A 12,276-nucleotide genomic window follows, 5' to 3' on the forward strand; every position below is an offset into this window, starting at 1 on the left:
GAAAATTGCTAGGATAAGTGATTTTGTGTTACCATGCATTTTTAAGCATATGAAATCTGACACTCAAATATCTGTAATTATTTAGTGAATTTAACCCTCACTGATTTGCCAGAAAACTATATTTTTGATGAGGAACATACCAAAATATGACTAAAAATCTGGATATTCTGAAAAATCTGGACAGCTAAGAGGAATGTCTGCAACTATTACCCTGCTTGTTTCTGTTAACTTTTATTCTGTTTGTAAACATTATTGTGTAACAGTTTTACAATGCTGTACAACAATCAAGCTCTTTTCCAGTACCCTCTTTTTGTCAGTTTGAGTTTTGCTGCCATCTTAATTTCTGCTGCTTAAATGTCTACTTATTTTAATTATGATATGTTCATTGTTTTTCAACAAAACACAAACAAAAGCTTACAAAAAAAAAAAAAAATCAACCAAGAACTAAATACTTTATTTGATCAAAAGAATAAAACCAGGTGACACACGTGAGCGCTTTCGTCTTTATTCCATATAACCAGAATTAATTAGGGTTACCATTTATAAGTTCAGGAAGTTTAAATATCCTTAACCCACCAATGATATAAGACAATTCATTAAACTGACTTGAAATTTAAAATTTAAAAATGCAGGTACCCATGTCAAGTGACTTACTCTAGCCTTTGCTCAAGTCATAAAACCATATTGAATATATATAACTTGCATTATCTATATTATGCATATTATTTAAAAAATGAATAATAATTGATAAACAAATAATAAGTATAATAAATACATTTGATAAAAATATAAAAATGAACACACTCATTTCCCAAACAGATCTATAGTATATAAATGAATAACTATTAAAAATATTGCATGACTACTGATATTAATTAAAAAAAAAAAAAAAAAACAAAAACAAAGGCCGAGGTACCAGAATCCAGTAAAAAGAAAATCTTTCTATCCAGTTGTGCTGCTTCATTTGTTTTTGTTTTTTGTGGAGACTTCGATTTGGATACTTGTGATCCAGAAGTGTGTTTTTTTTTACTGATATTAATAATTCATAAAACTTGTGCTCTCTTCTTCAACAAACAGATTAAAGAAATAATATAATTTATTCATCGGGATACTAAGGCATTAAGCCTCACTTGCCAAGTGAGTTCCTTATACTCTAATAGCAAATCTAAATCACCCTTAAATGGTTCTACAATAATACAGTCAATAATGAAAAATACAAATTTCTTAAAGTTAGAGCAATTGGTAGTGTGTCTATACAGGCTGTTAGTGATATTACATTTTTTTATATCATAAAGGTGTTCACGAACCCTATCTTTCAGCTTCTTGTTAGTCTTCCCTACATAGAAACAGTTACAGGAAATGCAAGAAGCTAAATAAATCACATTAGAGGTGTTACAATTGCATTTCCCTGAACAAGATATGGTTCCTTTGAAGCTGACAGCAAATTGTATGGTACCTCATGCACGTACCTACAAATTTAACAGCATCCACACTTAGACACAATACCTTTGGTGTATTCTGTCTTCCATCTACTAATATCCTTTTCAATCAGGCACCTGATGTTTTGCCTTTGCTATAAACTATCAAGGGGTTACTCCTACAATTTATTTCAGTTCTGATAGAAGTATAACATCCCAATTTAATCTAACAATGTTGACATATTTATTTACATCTATACTGAAAGGAAGTGACACAATGGGTCACTTGCTGGAAAAGAAGTTGATGTATTGTCTAACTTTTTGTTTATGATTTTGAGGGTTACATTGCTAACACCCTTTGAAGGCCTATTTAAAATTTGCGGAAAACGATCATTACATAAATTCATCACCTGATCCTAATTTTATGAAGTAACTCAATTAGGTAGCCTCTGTTCAAAAACATACAAATAAGCTGATGGATTTCTTTCACAAAGGTCTCCTGTTCAGTAATAACCCTAGACAATTGCACCATCTGCCCCTTAACTACTGATTTCTTTTGATAAACATGGTGACAATTTTGAAAACACTGTTGAGACAAACTTACCTAGATTGTAATTTGTTTCACCAGTTTCCCAACCTAATGCTACAACAAGTTATAGTTACAATCTTCTGAATACATGAACTAATGCCATTGTCACTAGTGACAAGATAGACTTCACTGTAGATCAAGATGGTCACAAACCTTTTCAAAAGCATTATGATTGTATTCCTAGAACAACTACTTACTGCAATATTTGTAATCCTAAGTAACAATATAAAGTATAATTATCTCACCAATCTTAGTCTCTCTGATCTCTACTCTCTCACTCTCTCTCACACACACATACATACATGCACACACACAAGAAAAAAAAATCACCAACTGCAAATCCCTTTTTTAAATCCATTTTATACCATCTCACCTCTGTAACGCAATGTCGATAAATATCAATAAAGGTTTTATTTCTTTGTGTCATGTTTATGCAAACAATGACTTACACAGTCTTCTTTAGTAGATTCAGTGAAAATAGTTTGTATGCAGCATATATATTTTTGCTATATAAAAGTTGCAGTTCTCAACTGTGGAATCATTCAATGTGTGCCTGCCTGAAAAGGCTCTTTCACATATTGTGCCTTTCCTGATTGCTAGCATTCAAATAAAATAATATTTTAGCAAAAACCTGGATTCCAATGCAGGCCAAAAGGCCTGATAACTGGGCATCATCCATAATTCCACTACAATGTTGTGGGTAAATATAGCCAGAAAGGCCAGTCAACATTCATAAATCATGGCTGAAATAGGAAGACTTTTCTGCATTTGTGCATTGCCACTGTAACTGGTTGTGCTCCATATCATATTATCTTTATAAAGGAGATAATGAGGGCTGTGTAGAAAGAAATGGAATAACACTCAGCTCCCTGGAACTATTTTTCCAAGTTGTTAAAGAAATTGAAAGACATCCCAGTAAGATTTTCAAAACGTAAGTGCAGCAAAGCACAGCTGTTCTCTTCATCACGAAGAGTGAAAACGTTATTTTTCAAGTGAACACAAAATCTGAGAATGAGTTTGCATTTTTGTAGAGTACTAAACATGCAAAAATTGTTCAAATCTCATTTGGCTGAAAATGTGCGATAAACAGTTGTCAGTAAAGGTTAATATGTTTCTCCACTGACACGCCCACCCAACACCCAACCCACTACGTCTTACAAACAAACTGACAAAAAGCAGACAGCCAGATAATAGATCCTACTCCTTTCCAAGATATCCTGCACAAATGCGATATGTATGACGGGGTGCAGAATTAATGTTTAACAGTTTGTTTTAAAGCTTGTTTATTAATAGAAAATGCTAATAATTAGGTGCAGTCATCAGTGTTTTCTGGACAACTTCCCCCACATTGCAGTACCTAAAGAATTAACTCAATGTACATGATTAACTTGTCTATATGAATCAATAGTTCATCATTGATTGTTTTTTTTTTTTGTTTGTTTTTTTTTGTCTGATTGTTACCAAACAGGACCTTGTTTTTCCTGCATAATTCTACTTTTCACAATAACAGACATTTAGCTGTATAACTAAAATAAATGTGTATACATGTTTTAGAGCAGGGGTCAGCAACCTTTTAGTAGTGTTGTGCCGAAGTAATGTTGCAAAGTCAGTCAGTGTGTGCCAAACATTCAAGCATTGCCAAGCAATGACAAAAAAAGGCCTTTTCTATCACATTAACATGTTTCCAGTACATGATTAAATAACTATTCTCCTCTTGTTGAGTATTCAACGGTTTTGCTCCATTTTTCTAAAAATTGAGGTTTTCTGGCAAATAGGTGGCAAATCATTAATGAGTGAAGTTAGAAAATAATGAGACATTTGAGTTTCAGACTTTATACCCTTCAGAAAACTCACCTTAATGCAAAACTTGTTATTCTATCAACTTTCTAAGTTTGTAAGAGCAATATTTAAAAATTGCCCCTATTTTCAGGTTTTGACCCACTTGCTTTGTCCAGATTTCTACTTCTAAGGTTGAAACCTATGGTTACGATCACTCTCTCTCCTATCTCTCTCTTACACACACAGTCTCTTCATCTTTCAAACATACATTCACTCACTCACTCTGATCGCACTCCCATACAGTCTCTTCCTCTTTCATGCATGCATTCACTCACTCACTCTGATCACAGACCCACACAGTCTCTTCCTCTTTCATGCATGCATTCACTCACTCACTCACTCACTCACTCACTCACTCACTCACTCACTCCGATCACACATCCATGCGGTCTCTTCCTCTTTCATACATGCATTCACCCAGTCACTCACTCTGATCGCACAACCACACACTCTCTTCCTCTTTCATGCATGCATTCACTCACTCACTCACTCACTCTGATTGCACACCCACACCGTCTCTTCATCTTTCATTCATACATTCACTCACTCACTCTGATCACACACCCACACAGTTTCTTCCTCTTTCATGCATGCATTCACTTACTCACTCACTCCGATCACACACCCACACAGTTTCTTCCTCTTTCATGCATGCATTCACTTGCTCACTCACTCCGATCACACACCCACACAGTCTCTTCATCTTTCATACATGCATTCAGCCAGTCACTCACTCTGATTGCACAACCACACAGTCTCTTCATCTTTCATGCATGCATTCACTTACTCACTCACTCCGATCACACCCACATAGTCTCTTCATCTTTCATGCATGCATTCACTCACTCACTGTCTCTCCGATCTCTCACACACACACACACAGTCAGAGTACCATTGAAAATCTCTCCACATGCCCCAATTGGCACACTTGCCATAGGTTGCCAACCTCTGTTCTAGAGACTTCCATTAAAAATATTTTACGTTCCATTATTTCTGTCAACCCACAAGTGATCTAATCATACAAATTCAAGCACTGCATTTTGAAAAACAGAAATTCATATGCTTTAATGTGTGTATATATGTATATATATATATATATATATATATATATATATATATATATATATTTTTTTTTTGTTTTTGTTTTTTTGTTTTAACAAGTATTTGTCTTTTATTAGAGTAATAGAGACCTTAACATGATCATACAAAATAGCAGTAACTTTGGGGACGCAGCACCCGCCCGCACAAGGATGCATGGGGGGAATCACACTTTCCCATAAAACACATTAAAACAAACATCTGTTTGCAATTCCCTGAGTACAGTTTTATGTAATTCAGGAAGAATGCTCTAATTTTTTTGGGAAATATGTTAACATGTTATTATTTTGACCTGTAGAAGTTATGTAATTAGTTACAAAGGCAAACGTATTTGTTAGAGGATGTTCTTAGAAAAAAATTACAGATGTACAGGTCAAATGTCTGATGAACACTGGATTTTGGGAAGAGTTAAGCAATAGAAATCAGAAGACTGGAGTCACATCTTGAGTTTTTTTTCATAGATGTGTGGGATGGGAAGTTTAAAAAGCCTGCCCTTTAGATTTCACTTGAAAGCTGTGAGACTGCAACATATTAAGCAGGAAAGAAATGGCGGCTTAGGTGAAGGTTAGAGGAATTCCAGTCATCTAATGGGTTCACAAAAAACTACACAGTGTGCACAGACTATAGTTTCATTTGAAACTCAAGATAAAAAACAGATAAATGTTATTGCCTTGTAAATATTTACCAGAATTTAGCCATTGTATTTTCAGGGAGTACACAGCAACTAAGTTCACTGAATTGTGAGTATGCTTGCAAATAATTAAAAAAAGTCAGCATGTGAATTTAAACAATGGGCACATAAGATAAAAAGTGACTACATAAGTATTATGTAATGCGAAGGGGTCAGAGATGGAAAGGACAGTGAGAGAGGCAGTGAAACTCACAATACAGGTTGAATTTAGGCTTAGTCTAATGTGCTGCAAACTATAAGAAACAAATTTAATTTTAAAAAGCCTGCCACTGGTCTGCAATTATATCACTTCAAAGTCCAGTGATACTTTAAAATATGTGTGTGTGTGTGTGTGTGTGTGTGTGTGTGTGTGTGTGTGTGTGTGTGTGTGTGTGTGTGCAATGACTTCTTTTCAGTCTCATTTAAGCTGACAGAAATGCAGCACGTCATGTTCTTAATCTGGTTTGTATCTTCTAACTAGAAAGCAACTCAAATTTGTTTCTTTAAACTTAGACCTGCTCAGAGTTGAAAGTTTTTAATGCAGTTAGGAAACATAACAGTCTGTGTAACTGCTTCCCTCTTGTGGTCATATTTATAACTGCAGCCTTTAGACTAAAGTAGTAGGAGGAGACCTCTCGGGCCGTTATGTATCCCAGAGCTATGTTTCCTTCTTCAGTTTTTCACAGTGCTGTGCAGAGATCTTGAAGGAGCAAAGTATATGTGCATATTTTTTCTTGGAAGATTAACCCTGTCAATATGTGGAATATGCACAGTGGCTCTTTTCTTCTGATAAGAAGGAATCTCTAAAGAAATCAAAACCAAAAAGTCAGTTGTAGCCTGGATATGTACAAAGGACCATTTCCAGAAATGAAGAATCAGAACCAAAATCAGAGAAATGCTAGGACTTGATTTCAAGTGAATCGGAACATCTGCTTGTTTATAGACAAGCTACAAAATGAACTGTTTTCTTCAATGGCCTGAGCTTTATCACACACATCTACTCAAAATGATTTGTGTTGAGAGTTTCACTCTCCTCAGTGACTGCCCTGCTCTGGATGCCAGCTTAGCTTGTTCAAAGTGAAGAAAGTAATCACAGTTACTCTCCTGAGCGATTCTAAATGCTTCTTCATGGAGACCACAGATGTTTAAGATGTTATTTTCGCATTTCATAAATGACAGCTTCTGTGGAAATAAGACAGAACAGAACCTTAGTCAGACATTACTGACTAGTAGGTCTGAGAATGATACCAACAGTACAAACTTGAAATTTGCACTGGACGCACAGTCAATAGGTGTGGGAACCTTTCTTGCAGTGCTTATTTTATTTGCTATTATGGGGAACATCCTAGTTATTCTTTCTGTGGCTTGCAACAGGCACCTTCAGACAGTGACTAATTATTTCATTACTAATCTTGCTATAGCAGATTTATTGCTGAGTACTACTGTGTTACCCTTCTCTGCATCCCTTGAGGTATTAAACGTTTGGGTGTTTGGACGCATTTTTTGCAATATCTGGGCTGCAGTGGATGTCTTATGTTGCACTGCTTCTATACTGAGTTTATGCATCATTTCAATAGACAGATACATTGGAGTGAAATATTCCCTGAAATACCCAACGATAATGACTGAAAAAAAAGCTGTGATTATTCTTATAGTAATTTGGTTGTCCTCCATGATAATTTCAATTGGACCTTTACTAGGCTGGAAAGAGCCCCCACCATTGGATGAAGGCATTTGCAGCATCACAGAGGAACCAGGCTATGCCCTATTCTCCTCTCTTTTTTCATTTTATTTGCCCATGATGGTCATCCTGGTTATGTATTTCAGGATTTATATCGTGGCCAGAAGAACAACAAAGAACCTCGAAGCCGGGGTTATGACAGAAAGAAATAAATCTATGGAAGTAGTTCTCCGGGTGCATTGCAGAAGTGTCCTGGAAGAAGTTTCTGCTAGTTCCAGGACTAAAGGGCATCACTTTAGAAGTTCCCTCTCTGTGAGACTCTTGAAATTCTCCAGAGAGAAAAAAGCTGCCAAGACACTAGCTATAGTTGTAGGGGTATTTATTGTCTGCTGGTTTCCATTTTTCCTTGTGCTCCCTCTAGGTAGGTACTGATTTACTTATTTTTTATGCATTCTACCTGCTAATGCTCTGCTTTATGGTAAGATGACATAAACTGTGTTACACTTTCTTTAGTGTTATCTACTTCATGGGACTTGTTCTACATTATTTTTAAAATCATGGGCAAATTAGCATTGCAAAACATTCTTAGGGCCATACTGAGTTATGCATGACATGACAATCTTAAGTGCATTTAAATAACATTAAAGCTGGCTTCCAGTAAACAAATAAGTGCTTAACCCTATTGTCATTTATGTGGCTTGCTGTATGTTATTTTCTGAATTGTACTCCTACTGTGCATTTTCAGAATGATATGTGGAGAGGTAGCCTCACAGCAAAATGAGGTTGTATGTGTGTTGTCAGATTTAGAAGATCCGCTACAGTCATAAATTGGATATAGAAAACTACAGTGGCATGAAGTACAGGAAATTAATGTGTCTAAGAGGAAGTAACAGTAACACAGCATTTGTCATTCTGTTTAACAAATTTAATCTGTTAATTCTGTGAGTGTTCACATGTTTAAAATAACATGCTGCACTCCTGTTGGCATAAGCTGTACTTGTTTTTATGCCAAACTGTCAAATTTGGAAAGATACAGTACACACCAACATCTGAGCAGCATTGTATATGAAAGTAAATGAGAATGTCAGATTGTAAAAATACTTCTATTAACAACATTTGTGTTAGCTGTCTTCAGTAGCTGAATAAATCTTTTGAAATAGGTACTGCACAGTCACTCGGTTATTTTAAACAAGGGCCTTTTTTCCTTCTATCTTTCCAAGTTAACATGCCAAATAAAACTGAGGAAATTATAATCATTAATCTCACGTTATATATTCAAAAACATTTTGCTAACAGGTTAAGCCCATTTAACACAGCCCATCTTCAAGGGTGACTCTGGCACAATGCCTGGGATTTGCTCAGAATTGCACTGTAGGCAAATAGAACACTGTAGGGATCAAACCCATAACTGCCGTAAAAGTAGGAGCATATAGTTTTAAATCCCTGTTCAGTACTGACAGGTGTTACATTTGAAATGATGCAATGACAACTAAGTATGACTATATAAGCATTAAGCATGCAGCCCGTCACTGTGAACCAGAAGGAATACTCAGTGGTACAAAGGTCTGAATGTAAAAATGAGTTAAATATGGCTTGCTAAAACATTAAGTCCATGCACGTCATCAAATAATCTTTCAGAATGCTAAGAATGGGAGCAGGCACTTTCCTCTTGTTCTCATAAAACATGCTGTACCTGCTGGCATAACATAAATATTTTTAATAGTGTCGCCCAGGAAGCCAACATCTCCAGCTGCATTTCATTATACTAGGTCCCTTGTGTACTACGTACTACTAAGCTGTGAAAATTGATGAATCAAGCCTTCGGTATTAAGAACGTCTGTAGCACTTTAATTCTAAAAGCTCTACTGCTAAGCAACCACTTTTCATTCAGAATGTTATCATCTGTTCAGAAAGGTGGTTAGGCTTTCTGGATCTCCCTTACTGGCTGCTGTGACATTTGACTAACAGCTTCTTGCTCGCAATCATTTGTTTAAGTGTTTGTAAAATGCTGACTGAATGGGCATAATATATAAACTATTTAAAGCTGATTGCATTTTCATTAAGATAGCAGCAAAAATGCATGTTATTTTTTATTGAAGCAATGAAAATGACAATGCAATACAAGGAAATGCATTCAAAAATAATTCCTTTGTAGTCTTGTAAAACGATATTAAAGTAATAGTATTTAATACTGAAGTAATTTACTTTGACTGAAATTAATTTCTGGATTTTCAGAACATGGCCTAAGGGAGATGTGAGTGGAGGAGCAGTTTGATAAGCCACGAAACAACAAACTGTGTTTTCACAGATACTGTTCCCCCAAAACGATTTTATCTTATCTTGGGGAGAAAATACAGTCCTGGGCAAAACAGTAATCACTTTTTGTTAGGGGCTGTATATGCACTCCTTAAAACATATAGTTTTATATCTGCATCTTAGAATGAATGCTTTCATGTGCTAGCAACAGTCCTTGAGTGAGAAAGACTTGCAAAACAGGACATGCAGTTTTCTGCAATAAATGGCACCCAATCATACCACTCAACCTCATAGAGGAAGAAATCTGTTCAAAGGCACACATAATGGGGGACAAAGGTCCAAAATAGGCACACTTTTTAAATGTTACTTTTACAAACTTAGAAAGGCAATAGAGGAACAAGTTGCACATTAATGTGAATTTTTGAAGGATAAGTCTGAAACTCAAATGTGTGCCATTATTTTCTGACTTCAGTCCTCAATGATTTGCTATTGATTTGTCCTAAAACCAGAATTTTATGAGAAACAGACCAAAATTATGAAGCAAAAATCTGGACATTCTGTGAAAATCTGGATAGTTGAGAGGTATGGACCAAATTATGCTGTAATTATTTAGATCAGAAGAGATCAAGCACAATATGAATCATGTCAACTATGTTTGCAGTGCATGATTTCCCCAAATGTAAAAGAAAAAGAAAAAAAAAAAGAAAAGAAAAAAAACTCTGCTTATAAATGCTTCATTGACAGTTACTTAAGAAAAATACACAATTATGAGTTTAAGGAGGGGTGACACAAAAGTTAATCTTAGTATCTTCACAGCAACAGGTGTGCATGTTTATTTTTTTGGCTGGATGCCTCCTGTGTGAAGTCTGCATGTCCTCCCTGCTTTTCTGTGAGTTTTCTCTGCATACTCTGGTTTCCTTACACATCCCAAAAACATGTCATAGGTGAGTGTGATATAGAAGAAAGGCCTAGCAATCTACAACCATTACCTACTTGCCTAGTAAACTGTATGGCTGGCGATAGCTTTTCATGGAGTCACTACAGGAGTCAGATGCAACACAACAACATTGAATGGATGGAAATGAAATAATGAAAGCCCACATGATAATGCAGTAGATGCCAAGTTGTATTTATTTACTTATTTATTTATTTATGCATGTTTTTTCTGCCTTAGCTGAATTGAATGAAGTCCACTTAAAGCAGAGGCCAGGGAGAAAAGCTTAACAGATTTTATGTGTGCACTAATGATACACTAGAATTGTCTATGTATGTATTAAGATGCTACATTGGAGAGCTTAGTGAGTCATGAAGTGGATGTGAAAAAAATTACTGTTTTTATCAACAATGTTAGCATTGCATATCTCATAAAGTACATAAAATAAGAAAAAAGGGCATCCAGCTGATCAGCCAAAACATTTTCCAGGTACAAAAATTAATATTTCTGCTGTTAAGGGGATGAAACTGACAAAATGAGTGCATATCTTGTAATGAATCACTGGAAAATATGTCCCAGAAAACAATCATGCCATGTCCAAATGAATCATTGCAAAATATGTTCCAGAAAACAATCATGCCATATCCAAATGAATCACTGGAAAATATGTCCCAGAAAACAATCATGCCATGTCTAAATGAATCACTGGAAAATATGTCCCAGAAAACAATCATGCCATGTCCAAATGAATCACTGGAAAATATGTCCCAGAAAACAATCATGCCATGTCTAAATGGATCACTGGAAAATATGTCCCAGAAAAAATCATGCCATGTGTAAATGAATCACTGGAAAATATGTCCCAGAAAAAATCATGTCACGTTCAAATAAATCACTGTAAAATATGTTCCAGAAAACAATCATGCCACATCCAAATAAATCATCATAAAATATGTTCCAGAAAGCAATCATGCCATATCCAAATTAATAACTGCAAAATATCTTCCAGAAAACAATCATGCCACGTCCAAGTAAATCACTGTAAAATGTGTTCCAGAAAACAATCATGCCATATCCAAATGAATAACTGCAAAATATGTTCCAGAAAACAATCATGCCATGTTCAAATGAATCACTGCAAAATATGTTCCAGAAAACAATCATGCCATGTTCAAATGAATCACTACAAAATATGTTCCAGAAAACAATCATGCCATGTTCAAATGAATCACTACAAAATATGTTCCAGAAAACAATCATGCCACGTTCAAATGAATCACTACAAAATATGTTCCAGAAAACAATCACACCACGTCCAAATGAATCACTACAAAATATGTTCCAGAAAACAATCATGCCACGTCCAAATGAATCACTGCAAAATAATCACGTCATGCTTCCAGAACTTAAATCTCCTGCAAGTTCTCCATTATTTCTTGACTGAACAATCATTCAGTTCTATTCAGTGACTTGTAAGTGAAATGGAAATAGTGCCATTTTCAAAACAGTTCTTTATATGCTGTTTGATTATTTCTTGAAACATTTATTTAGAAGTTGTCTATATATTGCATATTAACATACTTATTATAAGATGACATTTTGAAATTCCCTTTCAGAGTTACATTGATTTGACTAGCATGCATGCAGAACAATGTTTATATTTAAATGTGCATGATTTTAAATGACATAAAGTGCCTAACAACAAGGTTGTTACTAAACATCCAAGAGATGGCATACCAAATTATTCAGCCATGCTTGTGAGAAAAACTTTGATTAATTATTAAAAAAAAT

The 12,276-nt window shown here is 35.2% G+C and overlaps 1 protein-coding gene across 1 annotated transcript in view; it reads left to right on the top strand.

Annotated features, from left to right (window-relative positions):
* The first annotated feature begins 6,282 nt into the window (after positions 1 to 6,282).
* Positions 6,283 to 12,276, top strand: part of LOC122793948 (alpha-1D adrenergic receptor-like) — a 521,175-nt gene continuing 515,181 nt past the window's right edge. The window contains exon 1 of the mRNA XM_044061993.1: positions 6,283 to 7,716. Within this exon, the coding sequence (XP_043917928.1) occupies positions 6,756 to 7,716 (961 nt within the window). The 5' untranslated portion in view covers positions 6,283 to 6,755. The remainder of the gene's footprint in view (positions 7,717 to 12,276) is intronic.

This window comes from Protopterus annectens, chromosome 2.part1 (genome assembly GCF_019279795.1).
Source record: "Protopterus annectens isolate FY-2018-M chromosome 2.part1, PAN1.0, whole genome shotgun sequence".
Lineage (NCBI taxonomy): Eukaryota > Metazoa > Chordata > Ceratodontiformes > Protopteridae > Protopterus > Protopterus annectens.